The following is a 19,701-nucleotide window of genomic DNA, read 5'->3' on the forward strand; positions in this document are numbered from 1 at the left end:
TAGTGTTTCGGACTACAGTACAAAATGGGGCAGTCAAATTTAAGTGTTCAATTGAGTATATTTATGGCCGTTACAATTAACAGAACCATTTAAACAAATGACATTGGATTTGTATTTATTTTCAAGTGGTACCTTGTTGATAAGAAGTGGTCCGCCACTATTACGTTCTATTTAAATTGTTAAGATTTTTCTTTAGCGTTTATGAAATTATGTGTACCGTTCCTACTTTTGTAAATGTGAGCAAAGAAGAATTCATAGCAAATATATACCCCAAGAGATTCCCTGCAGTGTTGCGAGGAGTTGACATAGGCGACTGTGTGCATAAATGGAATAAAGAATACATTTCAGAGAAAGTCGGCAACACTAATGTAAAAGTTCACGTTAGCGCCTCTTCGCAACTAGACTTTCTTAAGAAAAATTTCACGTACGAAACCATTCAGTTCGGAGAGTTTTTAGATCGAGCCTCAAGAGTTGGAGTTGAACCAAAGGAGTATTACTACCTCAGATCTATCGGTAGTGATCGGAGGGGGAGAGAGATTGCAGATATTCAGAAACAGTTTCCAGAGATTGCTGGTGACATCAATATTCCGCAGTATTTTTCTAACGATCGCTTTTTTTCCAGCGTGTTTCGTGTGGGATCACCTGGGGTACAGTTGTGGACCCATTATGATGTGATGGACAACATTCTGATCCAGGTCAAAGGTCGTAAGAGGATGGTGCTTTTTAGGCCTAGTGACGCCTTAAACATGTACCTGGTAGGAGACAAGTCAGAAGTTTTGGACATTGACAATCCAGACGTGGAAAAGTTTCCCAAATTCAAACTTGCTGAAAGGCATGAATGTTTCTTGGAGGCGGGCGATATAATGTTTATCCCTGCATTGTGGTTTCACAATGCTCTTGCCCTTGATTTTGGAATAGCAGTTAATGTATTTTGGAGACATTTGGAAGTTGACATGTATGATAAAAATGATCCTTATGGAAATAAGGACATCGTGCCTGCTGCTAGAGTGAGTTTAAATTATGTAATTAGAATAATTTTGTTCTGTAAAGAAATCAAATGTTCACTGGCATGAAATGAAATCCCAGAGTTGTGATAAACAAAATTCGGGAGGCAAGTTCGTATGATCCCATAACAATACTGGTGATGTCACAGAGGTGCGTTGCTTACCTCATTACCACTCCTACTTTCTTACAAGACAAGCACGGGAATATGGGGTTTTGGGCAGGAAACTATAAACACACTATTTTTCACACATTTCATTCTTTGTATATTATATTTTTATGGTATCGTATACTAGAATATAATTCCCTCCACTCTATTCTATTTTAATATACCAATTTTTCATCATCAATGAAATAATACCTGTATATGTTATATGGCTGTATCTGGAAAATTAAATTTTGTCCTATTTATTGTAAATTTTTATTATATGTACTTAAAAATTGGTAATTTTTGAGGAATAAAATATTGTTATCGCTAAATATAGTTGACTGGGTGGGACTGAATTCTAGTTCACTGTGCTGAGAAAATATTATATCAAAAAGTCTCACTTGAAAAAAAAATTAAATTCCGGTATTCCAAATAGGATTGACCGGGCGGGACTATATTCTAGTTCTCGATACCAAGAAAATATATTGAAATGTCTCATGTTCAATAAATTAAATACACGTATCGCAAACTAGAATTTACCAGGTGGGACTATACTCTACTTCATGATACAGAGAAAAATATTTCTGTGATATTTCACATTTTTACCTGCATTATTAAATGGATTATATCGGATGGGACTGTATTCTACTTCACAATACTGATAAAAATACTAGGTATCTAGAATTATCATTAAAGTAATAATTTTAATCTTGGTATTGCCAAATAAACTATACAGCGTGGGCCTATTTTCTATTTCACAATTCCACAAAAGTTTTAATCACAATTTTTTTTTTTTACACAAATGAAATACCGCTATCGAAAAACAAACTAGACCTTGTATAAATTTAGTCTCCTTATGATACCTTCACCTATAATTTACTAATTTACGTATTTAAGGTCGTGATCGGCAATGATGGGAAACTGGATTTTCTTTATTTATTTTAGGAAATTGCAAATTTTTATATATATATATAAATAAATGTTATGGGAATTTAAAATTTTGGCCAGCGAAAAGTCAGTGATATTTAATAACCACAATGTCTAGAGACATTTAAGCCTTAAATTAATTCAATTTTTCAATCATTTTAAAGTTTGGTAAACTGTCTCCTCAGCCCTGGTTCGACACATTCTGAAATCGGGCACATAAAGAGTGGTCAGTAGTGGCCCTAGACTTTGTGGCGCCCTGGGCTATTTACCTTTTTTTTAAGGTGAAAAATTTAATTTCCCCAAAATTTTTAACCCAACCTGAAACTTAAAATTTCTACGATATTACAAAATATCTTACGATATTTATATTTTCTCCCTGGATGAATCCTCCTCGTGTCAGTTTTATAAATGCTTGAGATCAAATTTTCGGTGCAATCACATTATACATGGCAATAAAATCTTTGAAAAAGTTTTTTTTTCTAATATAAAATCATGAATCGAAATAGGTAATTAACCAACACGTTAGGTCACAAAATAATAGAAATTTAATTTTACTTTTCCCATTAATGTCCATATTTTTAACAGTACACCAAGCAAAAGTGACTAAAGATTGAAAGCACCGATGCGGAGCGGCGATAGAAGTGGGCCCGGTCCCGGTGCTGACCCTGGGAGAGGGACCCACACTGTGTTGCACTGTCAGACTATCTCAGTCAGGGGTGAAGCCAGAAGGGGGGGGGGGGGGGGTTAGGGGTTCTAACCCCCCCCCCCCCCCCCTAAGCCCCAATTATTATTTCTTATCTGAAAGCAGGATAGCTAAAAGCCTGGGTGTCTTACTGCTATCACCGGCCACTGCACTGGAGGGGAAGAGTAAGCGAGCACTACCGATTCTCCTTCCCTTCCCCTATCCCTGTGGTGATGCCGTGATGGGTCCCAAGATTTCAAATATCTTACACCTACTGTATTTAACCAGCGCGGTAATTATAAGCAGGTGGTGACTGGGTAACTCTTCAAGCTAAAGCTAATTGTTTCCAGGAATAGGCCAGTTCTGCCGAAACCCAACCCTTTTTATTTTTTTTTTTTGTATTGTCGAGCTTTGAGAATGATTTATGATTTTGAGTGGACATAAACAAGGCACTTGGTTTGATAAAAATATCTTTAATTAATTTCTTACTTCATCACTCGAACAATTTTTTTATTAAAAAATTAACATTTTTACCATTACAATATTTAAAGTTAAGTACCGAAAACTGCTAAAATAGCACTATTTTACACCTTAAAATCCAAATTTTTTCCGGGGGCAGACCCCCGGACTACCCTGTTTTAATAAGGAAGCGGACCATGCCTCTTAACCCCCCCCCCCCCCCCCATACACAAATCCTGGCTACGCCACTAATCTCAGTTCAAGTGTGATGTGTGTGATGAATAATGGAAACCATAAGTTTTCAGTGCAGATTGAATTTCTTTTTGTTGCAGGCGCTGCAGATGGTGGGAAACGCCTTGAAGGCGCTCCAACCATTGCCTGGTGAATACAGAGATTTCTACACCCGGAGACTTATCAGCTCGCTACAGTCGAGTCTCCAGCGGGATTGAAAAATTTGTTTATAAATAATTATGTACATATGGATGAAAATATCCTGTGTTTTAACCACAGGTATTTATTATTTTGTCTGAGGCGAACTTGTAAAAAGAGTACTAGTGTTGTCAAATAAATTTTATTTATTTTAATTTTATATTACTTAGTGCAGGAATGGATTTTGTCCCTATGATCGCTGGAAGCCTGGTACCTTTGAATATATATACTGTATAGAAGTCGCCAGCCCAGGTTAAAATTTCTAATACGGTTTTGAGGTAGTTGGTTAATTCAGCGCCGCAATCGCCACCACCTCTAGGGCATCGACTTGTGGTGGTCCCTAGCGGACAAGTGTGGAACTCTTCAAACACCCCTTCCCCCTCCTCTTTGAACGACCTCGAGCTGCAGTGAATGATGGAAGAGGGGTGCGGGGAATGACAGCCGGCGACAGTGCTGCGCTCTAACGTGTAAATAACAACTAAGACGATACAGGGCGTTACGGCAGCGCACTGCAGCGGTGAAGTTCCCAAGCCGCTCATCATACAGTTCTGAAAAACGTAGAGTAATTCCTATCCACTCGCGACTTCTATACAGTATATATATTCAAAGCTGGTACATTATGCGAAATTAGCTGTGGATGGTTTCATAAAAGTCTGATGTAATCGGCAAGAACTTATGAAATGTCAGGAAGCATGTAATATCAAAAGTATTTAATTATTAGATTTTTTACAAATACAGTTGCTTAAACAATTAAATAAGAATATTTTATGCAAATTAAAGAGAAGTGTGTAATAGCTACAAAAGTTTGAATGTGGGTACATATGTACTTAAAAACTTTCAGTTAAGGCCTGGTCTTACAACTTCATGTTGATTTTTTGTTTACCATATTTAAGGGCTATTTTTGAAATTTTTATTTTATACCTCTCCCTTGCATTTGTTGATTGTAATGTAATGGTTGTAAAAATTTGCACAAGTGATATATATATACAAAAATGTGCACAACTCTTTACATTACATTACAGTTGGTGAATATCTGTTGAACATATTTGTGAGAAAACAAAAAAAAAATGCAAGGGAGGAATCATGTTGAAATATCAGTTTTATCCCTTAAATAATAGAAATGATAAGAAAATGAAAAATTCAACATGGCTTTAAGTTAAAGGCTTACACTCAGTGAACACTCAAACTTTGTAAACTGGATATTGTGACGTATTAAACCAAATTCATAGCACCAGAATGGCTAATCGTGGGTCAGTAATTATGAACTTATTTTTATGAGAACATTCAGCCATGGAAGTCTGAATGTTCCTTGCAACACTTGTTTAAAGTGACACTGTATTTTAAACAGGGGGTTTAGTTTTAATTGTATGTAATAAAAAAAAAACTGTGTCTGTGTGTAGCGCAGATGTGTCTGCAATTTGATGTACAAATAACTTCTTGGCTTTTGGGTTAGGACCATGTGCGGTGAAATACTGAAGTAGCCAAATTTTGACCAGTCATACTGCAGCTATTCTCAAGGGCAGTGAGTAAAGGGCTGGTCTTCTGCCAAGGTATTTATGTAGCGCCAATTATAGTAGAGCTGCAGTAGCGTAGCCAGGATTTGTGTAGTTGGGGGGGGGGTTAAGAAGCATGGTCTCCCCCCCCCCCCTTTTAAAGCGGTGGGTCCAGGGGTCCTCCCCTGGAAAAATTTGGATTTTAAGATGTAAAATAGTGCTATTTGAGCAGTTTTCGGTAGTACTTAACTTTAAATATTGTAATGGTAAAAATATAATTAATTTATTAATAAAAAAATTGTTTTTAGTGAAGAAGTAAGAAATTAATTAAAGATATTTTAATAAATCCAAATGCCTTGTCCACGTCCACTCAAAATCATAAATCATGCTCAAAGGTCGACAAAAAAAAAAAAAAAAGGAATAAAAATGGTTGGGTTTCGGCAGAACTGGCCTATTACTGGAAACAATTAGCTTTAGCTTGAAGAGTTACCCAGTCACCACCTGCTTATAATTACCGCGCTGGTTAAATACAGTAGGTGTAAGATATTTGAAAGCTTGGGACCCGTCACGGCGTCACAACCTTATAGCTTCTGCTCGCGACAGGGGTAGGGGAAGGGAAGGAGAATCGGTAGGGCTCGCTTACTCTTCCCCTCCAGTGTAGTGGCCGGTGATAGCAGTAAGACACCCAGGTTTTCAGCTAATCTGCTTTCATATATGAAAAAAATAGTGGCTAAGGGGGGGTTAGAACCCCTAAAACCCCCCCCCCTGGATACGCCCCTGTAGAGCTGTATTTATCACTGCAAGGGGCCGTGATTGGATGACGGCCTGGCCATTCAGGATTCTGTTAAGTAGAAGCCCAGTTTATTAAATTATCGGGTATCAGTAACAATCTTCTCCCCATGCAGAGATTTATATCTTGACCGTAGTCTTTTGTGGCCAAAGTTTCAAACAATCTCACTGCTTTTTTTTTTCTTCGAGTAAAGGCCTTATCATAATGGAAGTTTCCTTGAATGGTATAAATGGTTCTGTTTAAGAATTAGCAGAGTACTGGCCATTTTAATGGAAGTTTTTGTAATCGGTCGTGTTCAAATTTCTGTAGAAGGTTTCGCAGAAGGTCAGTTATTTTGTTGTGAAAGTCGCGAAACAGACGAAAGTAACATATTTTGGATGTACCCCATGGTTTTACTAGCACATGGAAACATTTAGGAACACTAATGCGTATTGGAAAGTTTTTTCCAGGTACTGCAATTTCCCACAAAATTTCACTCTGTTGATTCTGCGTTCTCATTTTTTCACGTTTCATCATCTCTATTGACCTTGTTGTTGACCAGATATTATGCATGTACATATTAATTAATTCATGCATGCATTCATACACAAGATTTGCTCTTTGACTGCCAGGGTAATTATGTGTTATTGTGTCGGTTACAGTTTTTTATTTTTTTTTTATTTTTTACAAATACTGCATTTGAACTGGCAGAATTGGTTAACTCAGGTTTTAGATGAAAACGGATAACTTAAGTTGTTAAAAAAAATATATATATATATAATGAAGTGAAAATAAATCAAACTTTACCAAATGATTAATTGTCATATCATACCATATTTTACTTAACTTTCATAAATGTGAACACTTATTATTACATGGTTAAATTGTAAAAAAAAAAAATACTGGGCGAAGTTTGCTATTTTATGTAGTAAATGCTAAAAATTCTAACAGTACTAATTTTTTCTGGCATTGAATCCTGATATTTTTCTTCAAAAATATTAATGCTGCACTCAGAAATGTGTACTGTATATACTCTACAAGTATAGTAGAAACTCTTAAGTGATGGTGGGAACCCCCAGATAAGCACAAGCTCTGATAACACAGATATAGTTTGAAAATATCATGGTTTTCAATTGGCCCAGTGGTATAAATTTTTACAGGGTTACATTTTTCCAGCTTTTATCCAGTGTAAATTCTTTCACGTCACTTTTATGATTCGCTTAACCAGGAACTATCAACATTGAGGCTAGATTTATTAAGGTTTTCGTCAAAGGTCAGGTTCTCGAGCAAATGTTTCAATAATTTTTGCCAGGAATGGCACTTAAGGTTGGCTTGGATAAAACTGAACTTCGCTTATTCGAAACTCAGTTAATCAAGAGACCATACTGCATGTACTTACATAAGTTACATTTGCAGAGGCTTGTCGCAAGGGTGAAACAAAGTAACGGCCAGCTGTAACTCAACACCAAATCAGAAATTTAGAAGTCAGATTTTTTTAATTGAGGATTAACATCTCACCAGCAACCAATGACGGACCGAGCTTCGCGTTTGAGAGGGCAGACGGCTGGAGGCTATAGGGTGGCGTGGAATACCTTCCAGAATGGGGAGTCCAAAAATTTAAAAAAAAAAAACAATGGCTCCTCAAAAAGCTGTTTCGAAACAATTCTGACGCCATTTCAACAGAAGTAAAATAAACAAGTAGCACTAAATATAGTAAGAAAAATACATTTTTACGAAGAAAATAATTAAACTGGTTGTGTAACTCATTACACGTGATGGAAGTGAAACTTCATTGGCAATTCTAAATTTGACTCATAAGTATATCGTAAGGGGTAAAACAGGAAAGAGAGAGAAAGAGAGAAAGAGAGAAAGAGAGAGAGAGAAAAAAAGAGAGAAAGAGAGAGAGAGAATTTTCTATAAAAATATAGTATAGAGTTTTTTAGCTTTCATTTATTTTAAAATTTATTAAGAATTCTAACCTCTTTTGTATTTATTAGAGATTTGACTAAAATAAAAATAAATTAATAATTCTGTATTACCAAAATTATTACTAACTTAAAAGTAATTGCTAAGGATATCAATAATTATTAATCAATGATTAATTAACAATAAATATTACTTACCGTTGAAATACACCATAAAGAAAAACTGTGCATGTTACTGTTTCTACAAACAATTATTACATTTGGAACAAGCAAAATATCTGAACGAAATATGAAAGTCATAACAGGTAGCGCTATCTATGCGGGAAATGCAGGGACTGTCTCAACACTATCTTTACGCTGCTGGGTTGAACAAGGAAGAAAGCGAGTGCGCTGGTAGCAAATATTAAATTCAAGGCATTCACAGCTGACTGTATAGTATATCTATATTACATTTTCTGTAAAAAGTGTATGCGCACACTCTTTGTCTTATCCTTTTGCTCTTCTATCTTTCTCGTCTCAATTTTTTAGGGTGAGGGGGGACAAGAATAAAAATGAGCCCAGAAACGTACATAGCATAGTGCTCTCTTCATATCTCTTTGGCCAAGTACCTGTTCTCTGTCATTTTCGCATCAGCAGCATTTCACGAAAATGTTGCATTAAAATTCGGTCTTGAAATTTCACTCATCACGTCCAAAGACGTTCACTTCAAAAAAAGTATGACCGACTTAATATGCCAGGTTTGGCCTGGGTTATTATAATTGTTTTGTATCACACTAGTTTATTGTTTAGTTCTGGGATTATGTTGTGAAAAAGAGAGGGGGAGGGGGTGATTGGGAACCTCCCAGGTACCACCGCTGCTGACAGCGTGGTTTTTGGAGATGAAAGCATGTAACGATACGGAAGATGAATGCTGGGAGAGGAATCTCCCCAAGGTCTCTGGTGATCAGTCGTCTCAGCATTTGCGTGGAGTGATTTTCGGGGAATGTTTTAAAAATAAATCAGGATATCGTGCCGGGATTTCAACCCGGGACCCCTGGTTTGCAGATCCTGCGTATTGACGCTGGGCAACCTTGCTCCGTAGAATTCGCAAATGCTGGGTAGCAGAACACATGTATTATTATTATTATTATTATTATTATTATTATTATTATTATTATTATTATTATTATTATTATTATTATTATTATAATAGCTGCAATTGGGTACAGAAGTGCCCGGTGGCAAGCATTCTCCCATCTTTCCCCGCACTCTTCTTCTGAACTGGTCCACACTCCCAGCCGACACACACTCCTCCTCCAGCCTATTCCATTCCCCTACCGTCCTCACGACCATCACATTCTTTCCCCTTTCTGTTCTCCTCCTCTCTCTGAAAACCTTCCTAGTATTTTCCTTCCTACTTCTAGGCATTCCCATTTTGACTCGTCTCCCCAGATGTACGTTGTTTTAGTTTTAGAAAAAAAAGGATTTGTAACCCTGTTGCAATCAGCGGGTGGTCACTTCTGAATGAATACACGCTAACTGGGTGGAGGCCATCTTTTGGCCAGCTGACATTCTGCGCCACGTTGGTTGGACGGAAATAAAAAAAAAACACTGTCCGAGGTTTAGTGTTTGCATTGTTGAAACTGTTTTAAATGATGGTGTTTCATGGAAGTGACTGTGTTCAATGACTGAGATTCTAATTGATGCTAACCATCATCAGACGTCAAGTGGCATATTGCAATGTTTTGAGCATATCATTTAAGGTGATGGTGTGATAAAAATGTAATTCCAACTTCAACGCTGCACACTGTCTCCTGACAATTGCTAACTCTGTGGGTATTTGTTATTTTCATTTAGAAAAAAAAAGGTTTTGCTGTGGACAGTTTTAAATTTCAACTCAATTGGCAATGATAAACACAGGTGACATGGGGAAATAAAAACATAAACGAAAGAGAAATATTCACATAGTTTATTTAGATTGGTGCCTGGAATAAATGGTTTGGCATAGAGCAAAATAAGACTATAATTATAACTTATGTATCGTATTGTCTGCAAAATTGTAACAAGCCATGATGCAACATGGTCTACACTCTATGGATAACAGTCTACACACGTTTCTGATTTTTTTTTTTTTTTTTAGAGTAGCAATAATGTTAACATCTGTTCTTATTAAGTATGAAGTCTCCATTTTCTCACACATTTTTTGAAAGAGAGAAACATTTTTTGCATACTTATTTTTACTTACTCATACAAAACTTGTGCTAAAATTATATTGAGGCAATTGTCCGAATGCAGTCACGGTTCATACTTGACAAGAACAACACTTTCTCATCATTATTTTCTAATAGTCAAAATTGTCTGCTAAACATGACAGCTATTTCAGCCATCCAATTTTTTTATTTATTTTTTTAAACATATAGAATGAGAAAATTTGTAGAACAGTATCTGCTGTGTCCAGTTTTACGGGTAGACAGATAATATCATTATTTTCTCTAGTCACTATTTAGCAACAAGAATATGAATACATACAAAACAAGAACTGTCTTGAGGCAGATCTATTTCAAAGTACACTATGATTATGTGTATAGTTTAATTAAGTATGAAGAGAATTTGATTAATGGTAGTTAATTTACAAATATGTACCTGTATTTTTCTTACAAATGCGCTAGAAATAGAGTGAGTATGTTTGGAAACGGCTCTGTGCTGCTACGCACAGCTAAAAGTGCAAATATTGTGTCTTGCATTGTGCTGATAGGGCTGTTTAATCAGTGTTATCTTGAAAAGAATTTAATTTTTTTTTGTTTTGCTGCTTATGGATATTATTTTTGTTTAATATTTCTTCATGTATTAATTTTTTTTTTTAAGACCACGTGGTTTTCGACTGCAAGACGCAATCTTTGCACTACACATGAATACTAAAACTTCTTCAGTCTCGTCTACTCGAAACACTAGGTAGTTCGTAAGTCCGTATTTTTCCCATACCTTAGTTACTCTTTACAAACTGGTTACACTTTCACTGCATTTTACTGTCCCGCTTTTAATCAAACATATTTTACAACATAATTTTTTTTAAAAGTAATATAAAGTAAATTTATTTTTGAAAACATGAAATATTTTTTTTGTACATGAAACTGAATTTTTATAAAAGATTTTAGTATTTTTTTTTACTTCAAATACATTCTTCAAGCACATCTGAAAGACAGTTCAATTTAGTTCATTTAGTTCATTTCCATTGCGTTCATTAATCCCATTAATTCGTTCTACACTTAAACACTTCCTCTTCCACCAAAGCAGTCTTATTATAACGTTTTGTTTTTCTCATGATCAAATTAATATTTATATGTAATAATAATAATTTTATAATGTTAAATAAAAGTACTTTTTTTTTTCACTTGATCAAGAAAATATAACATTATAGAAAATATGTAATTAGTTATACATGTTTTAGCATAATTTATCTCGCAAACAGTTGTTAAAAACCAGCATAAAAATCAAGGTTTTAACTAAACAGTATGCAAACGGCATAGCTAAAAATAACCTATTTAATGATAATATACTTAGTCATTGACAATAATTATTTAGCAATACTTTTATTTGCATGTTGCACAGTGGCTTTACCAGTACAGTTTGAATAGCATATGTAGTTTTTTTTTTTTTTTTGAAGTTTATCATCTCTGTATTTGTGTAAATAAGTAATAACATATTGTAATGACTTTTCTTGGACTGTAGTACATACTGAAAGTTTTAAATGCACAAATTTTTATAAATAACAATTGTACAAATTGTAGGTAGCAAATTTTGACATTTCTTCCGCATTACATATTTCAGTTCCCGAAATAATTTGCACTACATCGGTTTGTACAATGTAAACAGACTGTGTGTTCACAAAGTTTTAACACAAGGACAGTACTATATGTGAGAATGGTGAATCAAAAGTGATATTTTTTGAGCTTTTGACTGAAATAGTTTTTTTCTTCATGTCTTGCCGTAAATATCATAATTGGTTTTGAAATATATCTCACTTACATAAAAGTGTAGGTTTGTAAATTTGTGCATTAGAATTTTAGTTTGGAATGTTAAAGAAATTTTTTTTACCATACAAAATAGATTTTATTTCATTGGATTAGGTGGCTAGCTATTTGAAAAAACTACTCATTTTTTACGATTATTATTCCTTACGGCTGAGGTATTAAAAAATTTAACTAAAAAATTGGCTATGGACACTTCTATATTTGTGCGTATCTGTATATGTCCTCTTTTCGTACATATGAGTGTAGTTTTAAAGTGCATTGTACACTTAATTATTTAATTATTTCACATTAATCTTATAGATTTTATACTTCTTTGAAAGTTTTTCTCAACACAAAATTTTAATAGGCAGTGGAAAAAAAATTATTTGGACAGTACTTTTGATGAATCTATTTAAGATGGATTTTAATAACAGTGCAATAATCAAGAAGTACAGTTTGTATAGCGGACATGACAGTATAGTGAAATTACATCGAACAGTGCCACTCAAAATACAGTAAATGTATATTTTAGTTGGTAAATTGGTCAGGTTGTACTAAATGTGCATGTGAACATGATATTCAAATACGATCAAAATTCCGCAATCCATCTGAGAGTGTGAAGATTTATTGTTTGCTATTTTGTTTATGTTTGTGCGGTGTTGCTTTTAAAACTGTTCTGAGTTTGCTGTGTCAGGAAAAGATTACTTAAGCCCCAGAAAAAGAATAAACATTTTATATTATCAGGTAATATTTTTTTTTATATCTGGTATTTTCAATTAAAATTTACGATTCAACTTTCAGAAATGTGTGTCATTAAGTATAATAATTAACAAGACGTACGGTAATTCCTTCAGGATTTTTATTTTTCAAAGTTAATGTCTGTTCTAGCGGTCTAGCCAGAATTTTCCTCGGGCAAGCAGATATTAATAAAACAGGGTTGGTATATAGTTATTTTTTTTTTACAGTAAGTAAGTCTCAATATAGAAAAACACACATTTATTAAAATTTTCATTTTATTAATAGCTTCAAAGTTGATTAAGTTATTATAACGTTTCCATTTTCAGCCCTTCAGTATCCACTCACCCTTCCAACCTCAGGATGTGTCCTTTAACTGGTATTGGTGGGAAAATTGTGAGCATTTTTGGCTACAGCACGCAATGTGAAAGGTAGTAAAATAAACTGATGTCGATTTCCTCTGCGAAACATTTACAAATGTATATATAATTTACCACTGATTATGTGTCCGAAGCCTACCTTGTGAAATAATGAGGTTAAAGGGTGTTTAGCTGTATGAGCTAAATGCAGTATGTATCAAATAAATGGTATAGTATTTCGATATATTGTAATGATAACACCAATTTCCTAATTTTTTATTGTTTGGCCTGTGTTACCTCGTAATACTATACTTTGTCTGGATTTAGAAAAACAGTTCGTTGTTAATGTTTTGTGCGAGAGTTAAAACTTTTGTCAGTTAGCACATGGAAATAAAAAGCTGCCGTGTTAGCTTCGAATCTTTGTCTCTTGTGGTTCAGAACCTAATATAAATGTGTGGTCCTATCCTATTCTCCATACCCTTTCTGAGTGCAAGTGAGGTATTGAGTATTGTTTACTTTTATCCGGTATGTTTGACCACGGTTATGCTTGAACAACAATTTTGCTGGACAATCAAACATAAATATAGTTTCAACATAAATACAACAAAATTAATATATGTATAGTGCAATGATATTTAAAACAAGTTGTACAGGTTATCCATAAAAAGTCCCAGTTTCAATGGTATATTATAACAGTTTAATTTAGACTATGTACAACAAATCATAACATAAAATTTAACGAAAAATAACCTAGTTTTTCTTACAAATGTTAAATATGTTCTTCTTTAGTTATACAGCACACATCCAACCTAATGTCCGATTCTTTCCACACTTTGGGTTAACAGGTCCGGAGTAATGGAAGCAATAGCCTCTTCAATTCTGTGTCTCAACTCTTGCAAGATATTCGGTAGTGCCGGAACGTACACACAATCATTTTATAAAGCCCCCAAAGGAAAAAAAATTGCATGGCATTATGTTAGGTGATAGTGGAGGCCAACGTAAAAGAGCTCTGTCGTCTCGACAATTACGACCAATCCGACGGTCGGGGACTTTTGACAGCCAACCACTCGCGTACAAAGAGATTCCAATGGGGAGGGGCTCCATCCGGTTGCCAAACAAAGTTTATTTATTTTTTTAAGTGTTGAGTGGCCTACAGCTTGAAGCCCACGGCCATAGGGTAATGTGTCTTTATTCGAATCTTTATCATATCGTAGTAATCAATTCTCTTAATGTAAATTAACACCCATGCCTTACCAGGGACTCGAACCCAGAACCCCTCGCACCGTAAGCCGGTGTGCATCCGACTACGCTACGGAGGTCGGCTGTTGACAAACAAAGTTTACAGGTTCATCCTCTATTAATTACGCTCAGGAGTCGCCATTTTGCGTAGGTGGCGCTGCAGGTGAGAAAAAAAAACGAAGTAGTTCTCGTGCATACACTTATCTAAAACGGTTTGAGTTACTCTTTAGTTATGACCTTGAACCAACACTCTACAATGCTTACAGTTGATACTATTAAAATTTATAACTTGGACATTCTTTTATGGACATAACTGTATTATGCTTTTCTTGGGGTTTACACTGTATTTACACAGTTTTAATATTGTGCAAACGTGATATGTAGCCTACAGGGAGCTACCGGAAAAAACAAATGCGAGAGGCTTGATCAATGCCGTAAGGATGTGTCGAACCGAATAATGCTGGATTAAAACCTTTGTACGGTGGTTTGGTTTACTGACTTACTACTTTAAGGCCAGGAATCACATTATTTTAGTTTTATCGTCATTACTTTTTTTAAAGGCTATTTATAAAATTTTAACTCAATATAATGGGTGTAAGATGGCACGGAAGTGACAGTAATTACGAAGACTTGCTTGCACCCATGATATTACATTAGTTTAATATCTTTTGAATACATTTGTGACGGAACAGCAAATGCAAAGTCGGTATTGGGTTAAAATTTAAGAACCAGCCCTTATATATAATTAATGATGAAAAAACTAAAAAATCAACATTATGTGTGAGACTTAGCCTGAAATAATGTTAAGCCTCTCTGTCGTAATGAAGACAATTCTGAAACTGCACCTTTCTTTCTATTTTGAACGCCCCTGGAAGAATCATTGTTCCCTCTTTCAACAGGATTGTAACCGCCCATTTGCCAATTAAGTGGTCCGGCACTCTGTCGCTAACTTTTTCTCTCCGCCAGTGATATGTTACAATGATTAAGTGTGGTCTTAACGTTTCATGCTCAGAGCCGATGATGTGGAAATTAGGCCTGCTAATACTTCGGAAATTTTACACGGACTCCAGGCCATTTGCATACATTGTGTACTATTTAGGCTAAGTACATAAAGTGTTGTGGTTAACATCTACATTACCTCATACAGCTTGTGAGTATTTCTCATTTACTAATGTGAAATGAATTTAGTATTAAAATAACATTTTTTTGTCTTAATTTGTTTTTTAATTTAAGTTTGATTTGCTAGTTTTTATTACTGCCAAAATTAAAATAAACAATTTCTTTACCTAAACTTGAAACTGCTCTAGTGAGGCTATTATAGTATTAGGTATTTAAAAACTTGGGATAGTTAATGTTATCTATAGTTTATTATTTTATTGAGTTGGTAGTGTGTTTTTATAAAAGGTGCAATTGCCAATAGGAAACAAATATATATATATATATATTTTTTTTTTTCACCTGTTTGGATAGAAAAAGACACTGTTTATGGGATAATCTGTCTTAAATACATGCCATACTAGACTGAAGTACAACCTTGTGTACCATTTAAGATCTATGGTAACCGTTACTGTCCATTTGACATAGCTTATTGGTTAAGAAGGGTCCCACTGTTTTAAATGTGAATGTATGACTTATGCTTCAGTAACGTGTTTTAATTAGTAGGTACATAAGTTAAAAAAGAAAGTCTTTTTAAAAATTTATTTTTTAAATAGTTCAATCTACTAATAGTTGAATTCTTCCGGCCTTCTCATAAGTCAAATTATTGAGAACATAGTTTTATTTGGTGAAATTAAGCTTTAACACAGTGTCAAATAATATGAGACTGATGGCGAAATTTGGAAACATAGAAAAAGCTTATCATTTATTTCCTATCCAAAATGTGTAGTTGCTCAGTTGTGTTTGAGATCTTTCATTATTTCTCTTTTTAATATAACTTTCTAGTTACAAATACAATGCTTATCTCTGATTAAATTAGATATAAGTAGCAATAACATATTTATGGTACTGTAAATTCATGCTTATTATTTTGTTAGCTTAAATTGTTATGTTAGTATATTATAAGGTATGTTTATTGTAGTTATTGATTTCTGGTGTTGGTATCTGTAACAGGTTTACATTTTTATGCTATAGTGAACTAAAAATTACAAACAGAAGGATAAGCAAATTCTTTTTTTGTAGATGCACACACAAAACAGTATTTTGTTAGTGACATTCATCTGCAGAAAATGTTTGAAATTGGTGGTTGCTTAAAAACTTTCCCACTTTGGAGACATTTGAAAACAAAGTAGACAACAACATGAAATTCTTTGTACACCAGACAGTATTTTACACATACGTACGTCGTTGTGCCGGTAAGCAATATGCTAGTGTCTAAACATTTACTCGTTTGTGTATTAACAATATATATGTCTATTTTTTTTTGCAATATATATTTTTTATATTGCTGCGGGAATACAAAAACAGCTGTTTGTACGTTTTTGTGCGTACAAATCCAACAAAACCTTAACATGTATCTACATACAGTACTTGTTATTGCTTTGACAGTGCCCATGAGGCAGCAATACGTGACACTGGAAATATTTACATAAGAACACAATAAAAAATCCAAACACACACACACACACTTGATATGGAAGTGAATCACACACACACATACACACATACATGTACATGTGTGGCTTACTCATCTGAAGGTAACTCGAAGCGTTTCAAAGCATTAAGTAACATGACCAATAAATGGTCCTATTAATTTCCATTCCGCCCAATATCTTTCTATTAAAGTTAATTGTTTCTACAACAGTTTTCTTGCATCAAAAGAATGTATAGCTCTTCCTTCTTCTCAACTTGTAGTATTTTGTAGTATGTGTATATATATATATCTTGAAGGAATAGCTAGTTATGCACGACTTTAGGTTCACAATATAAAATTAAATAAAACAGCACTGCGTTATAATAAATACTATAATTTTGATTAATACTAACAGTTAAGTATAAGATACAAACCAAAATATCGCAACATTTTTTTAAAGTACTCTTGACAACTGTGAAGTGTATTTTAGTTCGTATCTAGACACTGTGGCGATTCTGAATGATTCTTTTGGAGTCTGCTTAAAGACTTAATGATATTGCTCCCTGGAGCATTACAGTCGACACTTAGAGTGATATCAGTTCAACATTTTTATTTTTATTTTTTGGTGTATCATATTTACATAGCATTTTGGCCAAATGCTGAGCAACTTGATTTCCAACAGTTCACTTATACAATATACAAGACCATGTGCTTTACTGACTTAACAACTAAATCTACAAAAAAATATCATTAAATTTTTAAATGTTTCAATTTTCTACAACAATAACCAACGTTCACAAAATATATTATATCTCGAACATATTTCTTTTTTTTTCATTGTAACATTGCATATTTGTGTGTGAGTCATTCATACATACAAAACAATGTATTATTTTTTTTTACTTAAATTTTAGTTACTAAAATATCCGACTATGATTTCAACAATATACATATTTTTTTTTTTTTTTTTGGTTCTCGCCCGAAATCCTACAAACGTCAGGATCTGCATAACATTTTGATGAACAGGTCCGGCCTGATTTCCCCCCCGGTGGAACATGCGTAACCCAACAACTTCTCGGATCGTGCGTGCGGGGGGCGAAGTGTGTGCGCTGGACGCGGCTCACAGAGAGCCGTTAGAAGGGGCAGCTGATCACTTTGTACTCGAACATGAGCGACACGGCCACGAACACAAAGTACAAGAGGAACATGGTGAAGCCCAGGCTCTTGTTCATGCGCCACCGGAAGCAGGCGATGGACAGGATCACGAACAGGAGCATCATGAACAGGATGGCGATGGAGCACACCATGCCCACGCTGTTCACTTCCACCGGCTTGCCGTAGATGATGCCGTACATTAGCCAAGGCACAGGTAACCTGCAACACAGCAGTCGTTTGTGTTATAGCACTGACTCGGATATTATTTGGTCTCGAATGTAGGTTGACCTCGAATATTGGCCGACTTCGAATATATTCCGACCTCAAATATATTCCGACCTCAAATATATGCCTACCTCGAATATATGCCGACCTCAAATATATTCCGACCTCAAATATATGCCTACCTCGAATATATGCCGACCTCGAATATATTCCGACCTCGAATATAGGTCGACATCGAATACTGTTTTGTGTGTGCATCTACAAATAAAGGATTTGCTTATCCTTCTTTTTTGTATTTTAAATTCACTTTAGCATAAAAATGTGTAAACATATTACAGATACCAATACCAGTAATCAATTAATAGGCAGACCTCGAATATGGGCCGACCTCGAATATAGGTTGAACGCGAATAGAGGCCAATTTAGAATAAGGTCACCCACGAGTATAGGGTCAATCTCAAATTTACACCGATCCTGAGTATAGGTCCACCTCAAATACATACAAGCGACCTCAAATGTTAATCGACCTAACGTTTTACTAGTTATCTCAAAACTGGGCTGTGTTGAAATACCTTTTGAAACAAAAGATTAGTTTTCTGCATAGAGTAGTAGTATTGTTAAGTGAGATAAATTAGCTGTTACTTACTGAAACTTAAAAAAAAAAAAAATCTCTGGTCCCCGCAAAGTACAGGGCTACTGCTTGCCCCTGGCCCATATTCTCAGGGACCACATTTCACAGAATATTACTTAAAATTCAACTGTGGTGTTCTTAAGTCAAACTTTTAACTTTTGAGTATCCCTACACGTAAATAATTTTCCATGCGAAAAGACTTCGCTTTCAGTAGTGTTCCATAATTTTTAGAGAGCTTGTGTTTACGATGACATTTCAGTCAAATTGTTGTTGATAGCGAATGGAATGTAAACTTGGATAACATTGCAGTGGCAGCAATTTTTGTAGTACCGAGCGAATTTTTCATGTTAATAATTTTTAAACAACTGTACTGAAAAAAAACCTCAGGAATGTTTTGACGTGTGAACATCTTAGATGTCGGTACATGGGCATTTGTTAGGGAGTGATTTCGTGAATGGAACGGAAATGTGTAATCACGGTGCTGCCATCTGTGGCGGATGGCCCGAACCGTAGTTCACAAAACCAACAGGGGAAACTTTATAGCATCATCTGTTTAAATGAATTTTCAACAATGCGGGTTGAATTTCAATCAAATGTCCTTGCCGAAAATCCTTTCGCCCTGCCGAATGGAATTTGTGCGATAGCCGACCGCGCAGCTGCTCCGGCAAACGAATTCTGGCGGCGGGCGCGGGAACTACGTGTGGTTCGCGTCCAGAAATGCAGTTGCGAGGAACTCCACGTTTCGAGAGTTTGGTATATTACAAAATGTAACAGCGACGTGTGGAGCACGTGAATTTGCTCGTTAACCGAAGATGACGCCGAGGTTCACACTTCACACGTCAGTGTACGTGCCGCCCCGGGAAGTGGAAGGGGAAGGGGAAGGGGAAGGAGGTAGCGCCCTCCGCGCCGGCTGCGAGGAAACAGCCAGGTGCTGGTATCGATCCCACGACCCGCCGCCAAGTCGT

The 19,701-nt window shown here is 35.3% G+C and overlaps 2 protein-coding genes across 5 annotated transcripts in view; one reads left to right on the forward strand and one right to left on the reverse strand.

Annotated features, from left to right (window-relative positions):
- The first annotated feature begins 125 nt into the window (after positions 1-125).
- On the forward strand, positions 126-3,802 carry LOC134540174 (tRNA wybutosine-synthesizing protein 5-like). The gene is made up of 2 exons (XM_063382730.1): positions 126-1,007; positions 3,551-3,802. Exons 1-2 carry the CDS (start codon positions 210-212, stop codon positions 3,665-3,667), a joined length of 915 nt encoding a protein of 304 aa, XP_063238800.1. The 5' UTR covers positions 126-209; the 3' UTR covers positions 3,668-3,802.
- A 5,971-nt stretch (positions 3,803-9,773) lies between these two features.
- Positions 9,774-19,701, reverse strand: part of LOC134540175 (sodium/potassium/calcium exchanger Nckx30C) — a 178,432-nt gene continuing 168,504 nt past the window's right edge. For all 4 annotated transcript variants that reach the window (XM_063382734.1, XM_063382733.1, XM_063382732.1 and 1 more), the window contains one exon: positions 9,774-18,099. In XM_063382734.1, coding sequence (XP_063238804.1) covers positions 17,859-18,099 — 241 coding nt within the window. In that variant the 3' untranslated portion in view covers positions 9,774-17,858. The remainder of the gene's footprint in view (positions 18,100-19,701) is intronic.

Source organism: Bacillus rossius, chromosome 16 (genome assembly GCF_032445375.1).
Source record: "Bacillus rossius redtenbacheri isolate Brsri chromosome 16, Brsri_v3, whole genome shotgun sequence".
In the NCBI taxonomy this organism is placed as follows: Eukaryota; Metazoa; Arthropoda; class Insecta; order Phasmatodea; family Bacillidae; genus Bacillus; species Bacillus rossius.

Bases quoted from the DNA above. Each gene is read 5' to 3' on its own strand.
- LOC134540174 (XM_063382730.1), top strand. From the start codon at position 210: ATGTGTACCGTTCCTACTTTTGTAAATGTGAGCAAAGAAGAATTCATA. The intron at 1,008-3,550 runs GTGAGTTTAAAT...TTTTTGTTGCAG, and splicing joins ACATCGTGCCTGCTGCTAGA to GCGCTGCAGATGGTGGGAAA.